Source organism: Triturus cristatus, chromosome 1_1 (genome assembly GCF_964204655.1).
Source record: "Triturus cristatus chromosome 1_1, aTriCri1.1, whole genome shotgun sequence".
Lineage (NCBI taxonomy): Eukaryota > Metazoa > Chordata > Amphibia > Caudata > Salamandridae > Triturus > Triturus cristatus.
This window is the reverse complement of record NC_140579.1, coordinates 1,262,199,414-1,262,217,958: the sequence shown is the minus strand read 5'-3', so window position 1 is coordinate 1,262,217,958 and position 18,545 is coordinate 1,262,199,414. Positions and strand designations below refer to the sequence as shown.

The 18,545-nt window shown below is 47.9% G+C and overlaps 1 protein-coding gene across 1 annotated transcript; it reads left to right on the top strand.

Annotated features, from left to right (window-relative positions):
* Positions 1–430: 430 nt before the first annotated feature.
* LOC146871931 (uncharacterized) lies at positions 431–5,418 on the top strand. The gene is made up of 2 exons (XM_085599795.1): positions 431–2,060; positions 5,167–5,418. The coding sequence occupies exons 1-2, from the start codon at positions 824–826 to the stop codon at positions 5,181–5,183; spliced, it is 1,254 nt and encodes a 417-aa protein (XP_085455921.1). The 5' UTR covers positions 431–823; the 3' UTR covers positions 5,184–5,418.
* Positions 5,419–18,545: the final 13,127 nt, after the last annotated feature.

Genomic DNA, 18,545 nt, shown 5'->3' with positions numbered 1-18,545 from the left:
GCAGCCAATAAAAACACAGTATATATACAATAAAAAACTACAATACCCATAAACACCAGGGTATGACATGTACAACCATAGAGTCTGCCATATAAAAGGACATATAGCAAGAACAACGTCCTCTTTCTTTGCTGCTCCGCAGCCAGTTAAGTCCTTCTTTCCTATTGTTTATCCATTTATGCAAAGTGTATTTGGTAGCTTGTTTACATATTGCTCGCTAATGTAATACTATTTGTAACCGCTAATGCGCGTTTGTTTATTGTTGCCATAGTTTCAATTGCCGGCTCGCGTTGGTTTCTCCTTATCGCTCGCTGCGCTTGTTACCGTGCAGGGAGCGTGTGGTTTCACCTTCCTGTTGGGCGCTTCGCGCCCGTGTTTAAAACAAGTTTTTATCGTGTGGAGAGGGAGATAGGGGCTTGGAGGCTCGCGCTAACGCTGAGAGTGCTCCAAATATTTAATTACCAGGCGGCCGTTACCGCGCATGCGCGGCGGCCATTTTCATTGTTTTCAGGTGATATTTCTCCTGTCAGACTGCACGCTTTCAGCGCACAGAGCCCACAGCCTCGGTATTTGCCCCTCATAACGCCCAGTTTCGGATTTAAACCTTCTGGGTAGTAAAATTTGCATAGGCATTGCCTAGAGTGCTAGTTTTTTCTGCCAGCAAGCCCTCCCTCCACATTTTAAATTTGTTATTGAGTGTTTAGATATTTTATCTACACTTTGGCTTGCTGTGGGGTTTTTCCACTCCCCCTGCATTGTGCCTTTGGCCACTATTGATTCTTATTTCTCCTGTGGGCATTGAATATTGTTGCTTTGTGTCAACATGGAAGAATATTTTGAGGAGGAATATTATTTTGAGGAGGATCCTTCTGACTCTTTGGAGCAGGATTTAGTTGAAGCACTAGATCAAGGGGTGCAACATTCTGTGAATAAAGCGCTTGTGCGCGCTATTAATCCTCTGAAACGGCATTTGTCTCTTTACGCACAGCAACAGGGTTGGTTACCTCCTGCCCGTGCGTCAAAGTCCCCTGTTAATCCTCACAGGTCAGATTTTCAGAGATTGGCTAAGACATTGTCATCGGACACAGCTTCCACTAGGGGGTCAGCTGGGACCTCGTTTTCTTCTCTCCATGACCCTGATGCAGATGATGCTCTTTCTTCTTCTTCAGAATTTGATCCACCTCCTCGAAAAAAGGCTCGCAAGGAGCATTTTGTGGACGCTCCTTCCAATCCTCCCATTCTAACTTTTGAACCGTCAGAAATTTTCCACCCCCATTCTTCTTCTTGGTTGCCTTCCCCAGCAGTGGCGGATTATGTACAATCACACATTCGCCAGCCTTTTGATAAAGACGTCCGGGCACGCCTCAGATCCGAGTGCCCTCGTCCAGATTTGGCAGACCATCTGGCTGAGACCCCGGAGGTTGACCCAACCATGGTCACTTATCTTAAAAAGTACGCTAGGGATCCTAAAAAAGGATTGGACAGATCTTGGCGTTCTTGCCAGGATAAATTATTAGATTTATTGGGGCCTCTCACTAAAATTTTAGATTTGGGCGTTCTGGCTAAAGAGTCTTCTGCACTCGTTAACCCTGACGAACTCATTGAATGGGCTCAGAGAGCCATCTGTCAATTGGGCAATGCCAATTGTGCGCTTTCATGTGAAAGACGTCGCTCCATCCTTCTCCGCCTGGATCCCAGGCTTGCGGAGCTTTCCACTTCAGAAGCCGGTCCCTTGGCCCAGGGGCTCTTATTTGGTCAGCCGTTCCTTAAAGAACTTTCGAATTTTGTGGCCACTTTCAGCGGCCTTGACAAAGCCCAAGCCTCGCTACGGCGGGCGTTTCGGCCGGTTTTTGCAAAGGCCGGACGTCTTAGGGGACGTTCGTTCGGCCGAGGATCACAACAGAACTCTCAACGGGGTTCTCAGTCCCACAGCGGAGGTGGACAGGATTCCGGTTTTACCACCCGTTCTAACTTCTATCCCTCCCGCAAAGGGAGGGGACAGTTCCGGAGAGGTCGCTTCGGAGGACAACAAGGGGGTCACCACGACTCCAACAATTCAGGTGAGGCTGATTCCTTTTACCGAAGTGGTTTTGGGGGGAAGACTCCAATTTTTTCTCCACAATTGGCAGTTAATCTCCAACGATGCATGGGTTCTCGAAACTGTTCAGGGTTACAAGATAGAATTTTACCAACCCACACATCAATCCCTCCTTCCCACCCCACTGGTATTTTCTCTACAGGATCAGGAGATCATTTCTTCAGAGATCGACTCCCTTCTTGCGAAGGGAGCTATTCTTCATACTACCCGCCATCCAAAAGGGTTTGTGAGCTCGGTGTTTCTAGTTCAAAAACGAGGGGGCGGTTTCCGTCTGGTCCTCAATCTAAAAGAGTTCAACGGCGGAGTGGTTTACCGCCATTTCAAGATGGAGGGCATCCATCTTTTGCGAGATCTTCTCCGAGCGGGAGATTGGATGGTTCGTCTAGATCTCAAAGACGCCTATTTGTCAATCCCAATATTCAGGCCACATCGGCGTTTTCTCCAGTTCCTGTGGCAGGGGAATTGGTTCGAATACCAAGTCCTCCCCTTCGGCCTCTCGTCGGCGCCCTGGTGCTTCACCAAGCTTCTGAAGCCAGTGGTGGAACACTTGCGCGCTCGGGGTCTCCGCATGATCATTTATTTGGACGACATTCTGATCATGGCAGATTGTCCGCACAAATTGATCTTACATCTCGAGTGGACGATCGATCTTTTACAATCTCTGGGATTTCTGGTGAATCCGCAGAAATCGGTCCTCATTCCTTCTCAGGTGATGGACTTTCTAGGCTTCCAGATCAATTCTCTGACCTGTCAGCTTCTTTTACCCACTCAGAAGATTCGATACATGAAACGGGAATTGGTTTCGATTATTTCCAATCGGATTGTATCATTGAGATCCATAGCTCGTGTAGTCGGTCTTTTGGCGTCTTCAATTCAGGCGATTTTCCCGGGTCCCCTCCATTACAGGGCATTACAACGGTTGAAGATCCGTCATCTACAGCAGGGTCTTCGTTATTCCGATCAGATTCCTCTTTCAGAGGAAGCGAGATGCGAGATGCAGTGGTGGCTGGACCACATGGAAGCCTGGAATGGGCAAGCCCTGTTCGGTTCCTCCCCGGAAATGGTAATAGAGTCCGATGCCAGCCTGTGGGGCTGGGGAGCCCGGTGCGGTCCCATTTCAACGGGGGGTCGTTGGTCCCCTCAGGAGTTGTCTCTCCACATCAATTGTCTGGAACTCCTGGCGGGATCCTTTGCGATTCGTTGCTTCACGCCCCTTCGGTCCAATTGTTGCATTCTTCTCCGCATGGACAATGTATCCGCAGTTCGTTATGTCAACAAGTTGGGCGGCACGAGGTCCAAGCTCTTGGCGGAGATCGCCAAAGATTTTTGGCATTTTTGTCTACAAAAGCAGATCACAGTTATTGCCGAGTATCTTCCAGGCCGCAACAATCAGATTGCGGATTGGCATTCGCGTCACCTTCGGGATTTCAGCGATTGGAGGCTTCATCCTCGCATCTTTCGCTCTCTCCGTCGGTTTTGGGGGCAGAGTCACATCGACCTGTTTGCCTCTCGCCTCAACACGCAGCTTCCCCGGTTCTTCAGCTGGAGACCGGATCCGGAAGCCCTGGCCACGGACGCATTTCTCCAAATCTGGCCTGCCCTTCTATGCTACGCCTTTCCTCCGTTCATGATGATTCCGAGAGTCCTGGCTCGCACAAGGCGTTATCATTCAGAGCTAATTCTGATAGCTCCTCTGTGGAGGGCTCAGCCTTGGTTCCCAGTTCTCCTGGAAATGTCTTGTGCGGTGCCGATCCTTCTTCCCCAGAAATGGAATCTTTTGCTGGACCCTCTCGGGAATCCGCATCCCCTGATCCAGTCAGGCGCTCTCCGTCTTCTGGCTTGGCGACTTTCGGGGACCGTTGGTCGGTCCCAGGCCTTTCTCGCGACGCTTGCAAATTCATCAGTGACTCTTGGGCACCCAACACTCAAACGCTACTCAGGTTCTTGGAAACGATGGTGTGATTGGTGTGTTCAACGGGAGGCTGATCCCGTTTCTGCGGATGTCTCTATAATTATTAATTTTTTAGCGTCTCTTGCTTCTTCAGGCTTAGCTTATCGAACGGTTAACAATTTCCGTTCTGCTATTTCAGCAGGCCACTGTCCTCTTGATGGGAAACCTGTAGGTGAACATCCTTTGATTATTAAATTGCTCAAGGGTATACGTCTGACGCGTCCTCCTTGTCCTAAATACTCGTCTCTATGGGATGTATCCATTGTTTTGAGGTTTTTGGACTCCTGGCCTTCCAACTCCTTGCTTTCCCGCAAACAATTGTCGGCCAAGCTCACAATGTTGTTATGTCTAGTTTCTTGCAGACGGGTGTCTGACGTTCGAGCACTAGACTTAGCTGGTCGTTCTTTTACCCCTGAGGGTGTCACTTTTCGACTCTCCCGTCGTACTAAAACAAATACTTCTCTGATCTCCTATCCTTCTTTTCCTCTCCGTCCCAACCTTTGTGTGGTCCAATGCGTCAAGGATTACGAGGTATGTACTGCTTCTTTACGTACAGATTTGCAGGGTCAACTGTTGATTGCTTTGCAGAAGCCCTTTCGCCCTGTGACCCCGGCTACTTTAGCTCGGTGGGTTCGCTGGCTTATGTCTGAGGCCGGCATTGATGTGTCCATTTTTGGTGCTCATTCGGCACGGGGAGCTATGGCTTCTAAAGCTTTTTCAATGGGTGTTACTTTGTCTGACATTATGAAGGCGGCAGATTGGTCCTCTGATTCCATGTTTAAATCTTTCTATTATAAACCTATTTATCAGGTAGCCTCAGTTGTGGTGGATAAGCTTTGAACAAGCATAATCGGAGCCTCCTGTCCTGACATAGAATTAAAAATTTGCGAACATACGTGACAAGAATTTTCAATTCTATTAAGGACAAGGAGGCGAGGATTATCCCACCCATTATGTTTTTCTGATATATATATTTATTTTGCATTTATACTGATGTTCTTGCATATGCATTGTATATTTCTTCTGATAAGTTATTGTTCTCTGATACTTTTTCCCCCCCCCTTTATATATATTTTATTATATGGGATGTGTTTTACGGCAGTCTGTCTCTTTTCAGGTTCTGACCCAAAGTGATGAGGTTACAGCTTCTTCTGGCTTCTTCTGCATCCGCTCGCCTTCTGCTCCCAGTGTCCGGCGGCCTTCCAGTGCTGCGTGTTTTCGTTATGGACTTCTGCTGTTGCTGATGGCGGATTCCTCCTTTTGGTCATCGTTTTTCTTGAACTGTTTCCTGTTATTTTGAACTGTTCTCCTCACCAAAGAAAGAGGACGTTGTTCTTGCTATATGTCCTTTTATATGGCAGACTCTATGGTTGTACATGTCATACCCTGGTGTTTATGGGTATTGTAGTTTTTTATTGTATATATACTGTGTTTTTATTGGCTGCTGAGCATTTCTAGTAAAGAAATGAGAAAGCATAATCCTCGCCTCCTTGTCCTTAATAGAATTGAAAATTCTTGTCACGTATGTTCGCAAATTTTTAATTCCTGTCAGGATTGTTGCGAAAGAGGCTACCGTTACAACTGTTTAACGGCTTCAACACTCTGACTGAAAACCACTCTGACGTTGAAGGTGACGAGTCACGAACAACTTTGAAAAATCAGCTGTTGACTGCGTGCGCAAATTAACGCGCTACGTGCTTACGTATTGGCGGCCATTTTGAAAAAAAACCTCAGCATTTCCACTGGTTTCTCCTTGAGACACTGATTGTAACGGAAGCGATCCACAGCGTCGGGCGATCGGAATCTTCTCAGGAAGGAGATCGCTCGGAGCGGGGAGGCGCAGATACGAGGAAATCAGATTACAAGGTACTTGTGGAGTGTTTGGGAAGGAAATCCAAAATAAATTGGTGAAATATAGTAAAGTAGTAATGGGAGTTACAAAATAAATTGCTGGACACTGAGCTGATCTTGAAGGGAAAAATGTTAATGTACTCCTTTAATAAAAGAAAATATATACAAGGCCTCAGTAAGTGATATGAGTAAACCAAAATTCTGAAGCTGGTAAAAAAAAAAAAAAAAAAAATTTTTGTTCTCGCACCTGACTTACGCAGTGATGTTTGAGAGAAAAAGGAACACATAAAAAAACTTAAGGCAAACATAGTTATCAGTGACATTACAGTGTGGTAAAGATCGTCAGACAAGCATGGCTTCTGGTTATTTGTGGAATCTTACACCTCCTCAAGCTTTCCTTCCTGGTAAGGGAGAACCGGAAATTAAGTGGGAGGAATGGAGAGAATATTTCATGAATTATATTTCGAATTTTGAAGATGATGATGACTTTAAGGCTGAGAAAAAATTAAAAATCCTGCTACATAGTCTGGGTGCTGGCGGAATAAAAGTATACAATAGCATAAACAAAAAAACTAGGAGTGAAAGTGAGGGGGACGTATTTGAAAATGCTATTGACGACTTGAACACATATTACAAACCCACAGTTTGCGTGGGGGTGGATAGATATACATGTTTTCACAGAAAGCAAGGCAAAGAGGAATCAATAGATGACTATGTAACTGCATTAAAAAATGTAGCCCTTAACTGCCGTTTTGGAGACTTACATGATGAGTTTATTAGAAATCAAATTGTCATGCAAGGGTCCAACAGCAATATCCAGGACAATCTGTGGGCAAAAGGGGAGTACACTTCACAGAACATCATTGACATTGCAAAGAAAGCTGAACTTACTGGTCGATGTGCGAAAGCAGTCATTGCGGAGAACAAAAAAAAGAGTGAGGGAAGTACTGTAAATAAAATTTCTGACTCAAAAAAGTATAGTCAGACTAAGAGGAATTACAGGAATTACAAACCTACGCAAGACAGGTCACAATTCAGCAGCAAATGGCGCTGTTACAGGTGCGGCAGCAGCAATCACCTAGCTGATGACAGGAAGTGTCCTGCACGTGATGTAAAATGTACATGCTGCGGCGTGGTGGGGCATTTTCAGAAGGTGTGCTACAGAAGGAACACCAGTTCAATAAAATTAATTGAAAATGATGAGACATGCAACACGAACACATCGGAGGATGATGCTATAGATGCATTCGTGTTAAATGTTGATGACAACTGTATTTCAAGTGTTAATGATAAAACCAAGTGCTGTACAAGAAAACCAGTTTGCAATATGACAATTGGTGGTATTGAGATGAACATTGTTGCTGGCTCAGGTTCACCGTATACCATCGTGAACAATGAGGTATGGAAGGAGAAATTCGTACCTCGATTGGGAGAACAACTAGATAAGGCTGACATCTCCATTAAAATATTCACAGCGGACCCAATTGAAGTGTGTGGATTTAGGAAGTTGAAATTTGCGTTCAAAGGTAGGGAGTCAATCTGCAAACTCTATGTATCTGCTGTGGGACCGTCCGTATTATCATGGATGGACCAGGGAGACCTAGGAATAAAACTGGATCCTAGCAGGTCGGACCCTGTCTTAGTGGTGCATGACAGCGAAAGTTTCAGTAAGTCGTTGATGGTTAAGTATCCCAGTGTATTTAACCCCTTCGATGCTCATGACGGAACGGTTCCGTCATGAGCATCGGTTGAGCTGTGCTCATGACGGAACCGCTCCGTCATGAGCACAGCCCCTGGGGGAAGCGCTGGCGCTCCCCCCCTGGGGCACCGATCGTGCCCCCACAGATGGGGATGGCAGCGGAAGAGTTTCCGCTGCCACCCCCGAGCCCCCCCACGCTTCCTGGTGACGTCAGCGCGCACAGCGCGCGCTGGCGTCATCAGGAAGCGTTGGACGCGCTGGAATTCATTTCTTCCAGCGCGTCCAACGAGGAAGGTAGGTGTTTTGCTGCAGTGTGGCGGGGGGGGGGGCGGAATTCCAGGGCCTTGAGGCATCGGGGGAGAGGAAAGAGTATTTCCTCTCCCCTGATGTCTCAATGCTGGGCATTCCTGTTCCACGATCGCGCACAGCGTCGCGATCGTGGGACAGGAATGCCCCCACTAGACCCCAAGGATGTTGTATTCGGCCATTTGGGAAGCGACCCCTTGGGCAAGGGTCGCTTCCCTGGGGGACAATACTGTAACAGACTTTTCTGCCCCCCCTGGGGCAGATCGGTCCACTTTCGTTCCGTTTCTGCCCCCAGGGGGGGCAGAAAAGCCCACTAGACACCAGGGATGTCGTAATGGTGAATTTGGAAGCGACCCCTTGGGCAAGGGTCGCTTCCCTGGGGGTTAAATTTTGGCAAAGACTTTTCTGCCCCCCCTGGGGGCAGATCGGTCCACTTCCGGTCCGTTTCTGCCCCCGGGGGGGGGCAGAAAAGCCCACTAGACACCAGGGAATTTTGATATATTGATATGGGAAGCGACCCCTTGGGCAAGGGTCGCTTCCCTGGGGGTGAATTTTTGCAAAGACTCTTCTGCCCCCCCTGGGGGCAGATCGGTCCACTTCCGGTCCGTTTCTGCCCCCAGGGGGGGCAGAAAAGCCCACTAGACACCAGGGATGTCGTAATGATGATATGGGAAGCGACCCCTTGGGCAAGGGTCGCTTCCCTGGGGGAGAATTTTTGCAAAGACTCTTCTGCCCCCCCTGGGGGCAGATCGGTCCACTTCCGGTCCGTTTCTGCCCCCAGGGGGGGCAGAAAAGCCCACTAGACACCAGGGAATTTCGATATATTGATATGGGAAGTGACCCCTTGGGCAAGGGTCGCTTCCCTGGGGCTGAATTTGGGAGAATTTGTGCACAGACTTTTCTGCCCCCCCTGGGGGCAGATCGGTCCACTTCCGGTCCGTTTCTGCCCCCAGGGGGGGCAAAAAAGCCCACTAGACACCAGGGAATTTCGCAATTTTGTTATGGGAAGCGACCCCTTGGGCAAGGGTCGCTTCCCTTGGGGAATCATTTTTGCACAGACTTTTCTGCCCCCCCTGGGGGCAGATCGCTCCACTTTCGCTCCGTGTCTGGCCCCAGGGGGGGGGCAGAAAAGTCCACTGGACACCAGGGAAGTAGTGTAAATAAAAATGGAAGTGACCCCTTTGGCAAGTGTCGCTTCCAGGGGGCAATTTTTATAATATGTATTTGGCCCACCCGCCCCGGGACAGAGTAGCCTTTTTTTTCCTGCTGTTTTCTGCCCCACCTGGAACATAACGATTGACCATTTGGGTAGTAACATAGAATGTTGTTATGTTTATTGTTTTTTTTTTGTGAATTGCAATAGTAATGGTTTTTTTTTTTTACTTTTTTGTTCTAGGTGAAGGCTTTTGCTCTTTTGAGTTTGCCGTGTTTCTGGCGGTTCTGCTGTTTGTGTAGTTTGGTAAGAGACTCTTTTTTGTACAATGTAAATGTGTTTGATTTCTCTGCATGAATTTTTTTTGCAAATGGTGTAATAATAGCAGTATGTTTGTTTTTTGAGTGTCAAAAACTTTTTGCATTGGTGCTCGATGTGTATTTTGTTGTCTTGTGAGTAATGTGTTTTTTTTTTTCTTCTTTCTAGTTTGATATCGTTGGTTTTTGCTGTGTCACTGCAGAGTTAGTTTCTGGTGAGTGCAGCTGTCTCTTGTAATTGGATTGTATAGTTTTTGAGTACATTGATCTTTGTGATAAAGGTACACATTTCTTTACTTACTTGGTTTGCACATTGTTGGTTGTTGTTGACTTGTTTGTGCAGTCTTCTATCTTAGTAAGTAAAATGGCTAGCCGCAGGATGACTGCTCAGCAGGTTGTTGGTTTGCTGTTTGAGTCTTCCTCTGATATTGGTTCAGAGACTGACTCTGCATCTGAGGGAGAGGAGGCAGGGGACGATTCTGGCAGTGAGTTGTCTCTCCGTATGGAGTCATCGGATGATGAAGATACTCTTAGTGCGGATGAAGTGGCCTGTGTTAGAGGAGGAGACTGATGTGCCGCTAGTGCGGCAAGAGGCATCTGGGTTGCAGGCTGGGGCTGCAAGGCTTCCCGTTGGTGTAGTGCGGCAAGAGACATCTGGGCTGCAGGCTGGGGCTGCAAGGCTTCCCGTTGGTGTAGTGCGGCAAGAGGCATCTGGGCTGCAGGCTGGGGCTGCAAGGCTTCCCGTTGAAAGTGATGACCTCTGGGTTGCCCCTGGCATGGTGCAGCCGGCATTGCTAGAGTTTACTGGTGTTCCAGGGTCTAGAGTGAATACTGAAAACATTTTGCCGGTCAATTTTTTTCAGTTGTTTATGGATGATGTGTTTTTTGCAGAGATTGTTGAGCAGACTAATTTGTATGCCGAACAGTTTTTGAGGGACAACTGTGCCAGTCTTAAGCCACACTCTAGAGCTACCCGGTGGACTCCCACAAATGTTGAAGAGATGAAGAAGTTCTTGGGTTTAACTTTTTTGATGGGCTTGCTAAGGAAGCCATCAATGGCTTCATATTGGTCTAGCAGTCCCTTGATGGCAACGTCTATTTTTCCGGCAGTCATGACTCGTGACAGGTATTTGCTTCTGCTTCGGATGATGCACTTTGTTGATAATGGTTTAGCGTTGCCACGAGATCACCCTGATTGTGACTGTCTTTTTAAGATTAGGCCTGTCCTTGATCACTTTGTTGATCGATTTCCTGAGATCTATGCTCCTGGGAAACAAATTGCAGTGGATGAGTCTTTGGTGTTGTTCAAGGGCCGCTTGGTTTTTAGGCAATACATTCCTAGTAAGAGGGCACGCTATGGAATAAAGCTGTATATGCTGTGTGACAGTAGGACTGGATATGTCTCTAATTTCAGGGTGTACACCGGTAAGGAATCTAGGTTTAATCTCCCTGGTTGTCCGTCCACTTTTGGAGTGACTGAGAAAATTGTTTGGGAACTTGGAAGAGGATTTTTTAACAAAGGCCACCATTTATATGTAGACAACTTCTACACTGGTGTGCGGTTGTTCAGGGAATTGGCCAAAGTGGACACTCTTGCTTGTGGCACAATCCGCTCTAACCGTAAAGGTTTCCCGAAAGAACTTGTGTGTCAAAAGCTTGTGCGGGGACAGTGCAGTGCGTTGCGTTGCCAGGAGCTTCTTGCTGTGAAGTTTACTGACAGGAGAGATGTCTACATGCTGACTACCATCCATGATGAAAGCACTGCACCTGTGACTGTTTGGGGTCAGGTCGCTGAAGCGCGCAAACCTGTGTGCATTTTAGACTATAATAGGCACATGGGTGGTGTTGACAGAGTAGATCAGAGGTTGGAACCTTACACTGCTCTTCGTAAGGCTTACATTTGGTACAAGAAGTTGGCTATCCATCTTTTCCACATGGCAATGTTTAATGCTTTTGTTGTGTTCCAGGATTCTTGCCCTGAGTCAAAGATGACTTTTGCTAAGTTTCAGGAGTCTGTAATAGGCAGCCTTGTTGTAGTGGAACAGGCAAGTGTTCCTAGAGTTGGACTGGTGGAGGATGTTGCTAGATTGAAAGAACGCCACTTTCCAGATCACATTCCTCCCACACCCGCAAAAGATTTTCCCAGTAGGAGATGTAGAGTCTGTTGGCGAAAAGGTTTGCGGAAGGAGAGTCGTATGTACTTCCCCGACTGTCCTTCTCATCCTGCACTGTGTCTCTCTGCTTGTTTTAGAGCGTACCACACCCGAAAACATTTTTGGGAGGATTCTTGAGTGGTAATGTGAACTGCCTGGTCTGTATTCTTTGGATAATTTGATTCTGTTTCAAGGTTGGTGTTAGTGCAATGTATTTAGTTGCTGATTTTCTGTTAGAAGATTTGTATCTATTTGCAATTTGTTTGTGTTTTAAAAAAAAAAAATCCTAAATGTGATGGCGGTGTTTGTTGGCTTGCGCTTGGCTGTTGGTGTGTGTGGACTGGCACTTGGTTGGTGGTGTGCGTGAAATGGTGCTTGGCTGGCGGTGTGCATGGACTGGCGGTGTGCGTGGACTGGTGCGTGGCTGGTGGTGTGCGTGGAATGGTGCTTTGCAGGCGGTGTGCGTGGACTGGTACTTGGCTGGCGGTGTGCGTGGACTGGTGGTGTGTGCGGACTGGTGCTTGGCTGGTGGTGTGCGTGGACTGGAGCTTGGCTGGCAGTGTGCGTGGAATGGTGCTTGGCATGCGGTGTGCGTGGACTGGTACTTGGCTGGCGGTGTGCGTGGACTGGTGGTGTGTGCGGACTGGTGCTTGGCTGGTGGTGTCTGTGGACTGGCGCTTGGCTAGCGGTGTGCGTGGACTGGTGTTTGGCTAGCGGTGTGTGTGGACTGGTGCTCTGCTGGCTGTGTGTGAGTATTGACTTTCTGCTGGTCACTACACACACTGCTAGCTGAGTGCCACTCCACGCAATCCATCAGCCTGTGTAGTTGCTGTGTCTGGATTGTGGGCGTGTGAAAGTGATGGGCCCTTGAATGGCGCTGTGTGCTGGTGTGAGTTTTGTTATGTGATGGGCCCGCGGCTGGCGGTGTGAATGGTTTTGTATGTCTCACACGTATGAAAGGTGTGTGAATGGCCTGTAAAGAGGTTGGTGCCTTGTCGTGGCTTTACAGCTCACGAGCTGTGAGTCAATGGTTCAGTTTCTCGCCCTTTCAATTATTACCAGTGCATTTCATTTCTGTGAAATCACTTGCTAATACAATTGTATCTACTGAACCATCATTCACCCTCGTGCCAAATCCAACCAGTATGTGTGTGTGCTTGCGGATTAGATGGCTGTGCAGTAATATTTGTCTTTCTGAAGCAGGGTGTACCTTGTCCCTTTTTGGTGAATTTTGTAATGTGTTGCTTTTGTGCCTGGTGGTGCGAATGGTCTTGTTTGTATCATGTATGAAAGGTGTGTGAATGGCCTGTAAAGTGGTTGGTGCCTTGACGTGGCTTTACAGCTCACGAGCTGCGAGTCATTGGTTTGGTTTTTTGAGAATTTAATTATTGACAGTGCATTTCATTTTTGTGAAATCTCTTGTTAATAAAATTTAATACACTGAACCATGACTCGCCCTCATGCCAAATCCAACCAGTATGTGTGTGTGTTTGAGGAATAGATGGTTGTGCAGGAATCTTTGTCTTTAGTTTCTCTGGCAAGGTACACTTGCCATGCAAGAATAACCCACCAACTGTAGATATTGTCGAAAACCCTTGGGAGTTCATGGTGATGTCTCTCTAGTGAATTGAAAAATATTTTTTATCCCCATTGTCCTGTAAACCTCAAACTGTCTGCCACATTTTCTTTGCAGTATTATTCCTAAATTCTCACGCTGTAGTAACAATAGTTAATCTGGTTTTGCAAGGGGGGTTACTTTGGTTTTTTGCCCGGTGCTCGGCGGCCATCTAGGGAAACCTACCAAACCCACACATTTCTGAAAACTAGACACCCGGCGGCTTCCAGGGAGGTATGGCTTGCGTGGATCCCCCAACGTTTCCTTACCCAGAATTCCCTGCAAACCCCAGTTTTTGCTCCAAAAAATCACTTTTTTCACACATTTTGGGGTGGGAAAGTAGTGGCATCACCGGGCTCACACAAATTTACCACCACCCAGCGTTCCCCCAGGTCTCCCGGTAAAAATGGTGCCTCACTTGTGTGGGAGGCCCAAGTACCCGCGGCAGGCAAGGGCCCAAAACGTAGTGAGGCGACATCAAAATGGCCTATCGCAAAACCACCTGGTTTTGCAAGGGGGGTCACTTTGGTTTTTGGCCCGGTGCTCGGCGGCCATCTAGGGAAACCTACCAAACCCACGCATTTCTGAAAACTACACACCCGGCGGCTTCCAGGGAGGTATGGCTTGCGTGGATCCCCCAACGTTTCCTTACCCAGAATCCCCTGCAAACCTCAGTTTTTGCTCAAAAAATCACTTTTTTCACACATTTTGGGGTGGGAAAGTAGTGGCATCACCGGGCTCACACAAATTTACCACCACCCAGAATTCCCCCAGGTCTCCCGGTAAAAATGGTGCCTCACTTGTGTGGGAGGCCCAAGTACCCGCGGCAGGCAAGGGCCCAAAACGTAGTGAGGCGACATCAAAATGGCCTATCGCAAAACCACCTGGTTTTGCAAGGGGGGTCACTTTGGTTTTTGGCCCGGTGCTCGGCGGCCATCTAGGGAAACCTACCAAACCCACGCATTTCTGAAAACTAGACACCCGGCGGCTTCCAGGGAGGTATGGCTTGCGTGGATCCCTCAAACGTTTCCTTACCCAGAATCCCCTGCAAACCTCACTTTTTGCTCAAAAAATCACTTTTTTCACACATTTTGGGGTGGGAAAGTAGTGGCATCACCGGGCTCACAAAAATTTACCACCACCCAGCGTTCCCCCAGGTCTCCCGGTAAAAATGGTGCCTCACTTGTGTGGGAGGCCCAAGTACCCGCGGCAGGCAAGGGCCCAAAACGTAGTGAGGCGACATCAACATTGCCTATCCCAAATGTCGCCTCACTACGTTTTGGGCCCTTGCCTGCCGCGGGTACTTGGGCCTCCCACACAAGTGAGGCACCATTTTTACCGGGAGACCTGGGGGAACGCTGGGTGGTGGTAAATTTGTGTGAGCCCGGTGATGCCACTACTTTCCCACCCCAAAATGTGTGAAAAAAGTGATTTTTTGAGCAAAAACTGAGGTTTGCAGGGGATTCTGGGTAAGGAAACGTTGGGGGATCCACGCAAGCCATACCTCCCTGGAAGTCGCCGGGTGTCTAGTTTTCAGAAATGCATGGGTTTGGTAGGTTTCCCTAGATGGCCGCCGAGCACCGGGCCAAAAACCAAAGTGACCCCCCTTGCAAAACCAGGTGGTTTTGCGATAGGCCATTTTGATGTCGCCTCACTACGTTTTGGGCCCTTGCCTGCCGCGGGTACTTGGGCCTCCCACACAAGTGAGGCACCATTTTTACCGGGAGACCTGGGGGAACGCTGGGTGGTGGTAAATTTGTGTGAGCCCGGTGATGCCACTACTTTCCCACCCCAAAATGTGTGAAAAAAGTGATTTTTTGAGCAAAAACTGAGGTTTGCAGGGGATTCTGGGTAAGGAAACGTTGGGGGATCCACGCAAGCCATACCTCCCTGGAAGCCGCCGGGTGTCTAGTTTTCAGAAATGCGTGGGTTTGGTAGGTTTCCCTAGATGGCCGCCGAGCACCGGGCCAAAAACCAAAGTGACCCCCCTTGCAAAACCAGGTGGTTTTGCGATAGGCCATTTTGATGTCGCCTCACTACGTTTTGGGCCCTTGCCTGCCGCGGGTACTTGGGCCTCCTACACAAGTGAGGCACCATTTTTACCGGGAGACCTGGGGGAACGCTGGGTGGTGGTAAATTTGTGTGAGCCCGGTGATGCCACTACTTTCCCACCCCAAAATGTGTGAAAAAAGTGATTTTTTGAGCAAAAACTGAGGTTTGCAGGGGATTCTGGGTAAGGAAATGTTGGGGGATCCACGCAAGCCATACCTCCCTGGAAGCCGCCGGGTGTCTAGTTTTCAGAAATGCGTGGGTTTGGTAGGTTTCCCTAGATGGCCGCCGAGCACCGGGCCAAAAACCAAAGTGACCCCCCTTGCAAAACCAGGTGGTTTTGCGATAGGCCATTTTGATGTCACCTCACTACGTTTTGGGCCCTTGCCTGCCGCGGGTACTTGGGCCTCCCACACAAGTGAGGTACCATTTTTCTCGTAGGACTTTGGGGAACGCGGGGTGGGTGGACATTTGTGGATCCACGCAGATTCCAGAACTTTCCATCACAGAAATGTGGGGAAAATGTGTTTTTTTTGTCAATGTTTTATGTTTGCAAGGGATTCTGGGTAACAGACCATGGTGGGAGGCAGTCAAGTCACCCCATCCTGGATTCCCCTGGGTGTCTAGTTTTCAAACATGTATAGGTTTGCTAGGTTTCCCTAGGTGCCGGCAGGGCTAGGGTTCAAAATCTACAGCTAGTCACTTTGCCAAAAAAAGGGTCATTTTTCGCGTTTGCAAGGGATTCTGGGTAACAGACCATAGTGGGAGGCAGTCAAGTCACCCCATCCTGGATTCCCCTGGGTGTCTAGTTTTCAAAAATGTATAGGTTTGCTAGGTTTCCCTAGGTGCCGGCAGGGCTAGGGTTCAAAATCTACAGCTAGTCACTTTGCCAAAAAAAGGGTCATTTTTCACTGCAAAACCACGTTGCGTTTTGCGCCGTTTCCTGTCGCGGGCACTAGGCCGACCCGCACAAGTGAGGTACCATTTTTCTCGTAGGACTTTGGGGAACGCGGGGTGGGTGGAAATGTGTGGATCCTGAGTTTAAACACCCAACGTTGTTCTTGTCTGAATAATGTGGTTGCTGACCACTGGGAGTTGGATTCAATTATTGTCCAATGTAAACTTTCTGGGGGGTGATCTTTGTCCAGAAAATGGCTTTGTAGTCTGGTGGCTGTACGTTTGCGTCGGATTGTACTTTTATGCTCCCCTATTCGGACCTTCACTGGTCTGGTGGTCATGCCAATGTACTGTAGGTTACAGGGACAGGTAATTAAGTACACGCAATTCTTGGTGTTACAGTTCGTGTGCCTTGTCTGTTTCCAGAGCCTAGAAAGTCCCAAGTCTATTTCCTTAGTGGGACTGGTCTGGGGGCATGCGGCGCATGAGCCACATGGATAATGTCCAACCACTGGAGGTAGGTTCCATAATGTGGGTTGTGTCTGAATGGTTTTTTTTGGCCGTGTATGCACGAGCATGTCCCTGAGGTTCTGGGTTCTTTTGAAAGAAAAGAGTGGTTGGGGACCTGGTTGGAACTGTCCAGTTTCCAGGATCTTCCAGTTCTTCTTAATGATTTTTTGAATCTTGTTAGAATTGGGTGTGTAAGATGTAACACAGGTCAGGATATCTGTAGTCGGTTTTTCTTTTATTTCAAGTAGTGCTCCTCTGTGGTTATTTCTGGCTCGTTTTCGGGCTTGGTTAACGATTTTCTTTGGGTACTCCCTTTGGATCAGGTTTTTTGTTAGGGTGTCCGCCTCTCTTTCATATTCTGTAATGGTATTACAGTTACGTCGTAACCGTAGAAACTGACCCACTGGTAAATTGTTCCTCAACGATTTAGGATGGTGGCTGTTGAACAGGAGGAGACTGTTCCTGTCAGTCGGTTTTTTATAGTTAGTGGTCATGAGGGACCCGTCTTTCAAAGATATGAGGAGGTCTAGGAAAGGGATAGACTCAGATGACATCGTGCCAACAAAGTTGAGGAAAGGGTTAAGAGTATTAATCCATGTGAAAAAGGTTCGACATGATTCTTCATCCCCTTTCCAAAAGATGATGATATCATCGATGTACCTTCGCCATAGTAGAATATTAGTCTTGTAAGGGTTGCCGTCTGTAAGGATGTGTTCTTCTTCAAAGTCCGCCATGTACAGACAGGCCAGACTCGGCGCAAAAGTGCTCCCCATGCTGGTCCCCTGGGTCTGATGGTAAAGTTGTTCTTCAAAGGCGAAGTAGTTCTCTTTCAACGCTATAGTAGCACAGTCACAGATGAAAGTGATAGGTGTTTCGGATGGCCATGGGTCCACGTTTCGGAGCACTTTGTCCAGGACTAGGAGTGTCGCATCTTGAGGGATGTTCGTGTATAAAGCCTCAACGTCTAAGGTGACTAAGAGGGTGATTGATTCTGGTGTTTCAAATTGTTCGATGAGGTTCAGAACTTCTGTTGTGTCTCTCAGATAGGTAGGGGTCTTTGTTACCAAGGGGCGTAGAAATACATCGCAGAACTTGCTGAGTGGTTCTAACAGGGAATCAATCCCTGAGACAATGGGCCTGCCAGGTGGGGGGGTGACCCCTTTGTGGATTTTTGGTAGGCAATAGAAGTACGGAGTACGGGGGTACTTGTTCATGAGGAATGAAGCCTCGTCCTTCGTTATCCAGCCTTCTGCTTCGGCCTCCACAGTCAGGTGCTGTATCTTGGTGGTGAGACGTGTGGTTGGGTCTTCTTCAATAGGCTTGTAGTACCTAGTATTGGAAAGTTGTCGTAAGCATTCTTCATCATAGACGACCTTATCCTGAATAACTATGGCACCTCCCTTGTCCGCTGGCTTAAGGACGATGGTGTTGTCCTCTGTCAAATTTTTAAGAAGAAGTCGGTCTTTTTTAGACAGATTGTTGTAGGGGCGGGTAGTGATTGTATTCTCTACCTCTTTCAGTACAGCCTGTTCAAAAGTTAGTACCTCGTGCAGGGTCATTGCTGCAGTGGGAGTGAATCTAGATTTTTTCTTGAGACCTGAGCCGACAGGTGTAGTCTCTGGCTTGTCTTGAAAGAATGCTTTAAGGCGCACCTTGCGAAAGAATTGATGTAGTTCTTGATGTAACATGAAGTCGTCTTCCTTTGGTGTCGGTACAAACCCTAAACCTTTTTCCAGAAGGTTGTTCTCATCTTCAGTGATGGGTCTCGAAGATAGGTTCACCACTAGGGTCTTGTTGTCTTGCTTCTCAAGGTCATTAGTTCCGGGTCCTGCCAATGGACGGACTTGTTGTTTCCTCTTCTTTTGCCTCTGCCTCTGCCCCTCCCTCTGTTGAAAAAAGGTGGGGGTGGGTTCTGGTATTGTTGATAGCTCTGTATCGGGTTCTGT

What these genes read in the sequence shown, in the direction of transcription:
- LOC146871931 (XM_085599795.1), top strand. Translation starts at nt 824, where the DNA reads ATGGAAGAATATTTTGAGGAGGAATATTATTTTGAGGAGGATCCTTCT.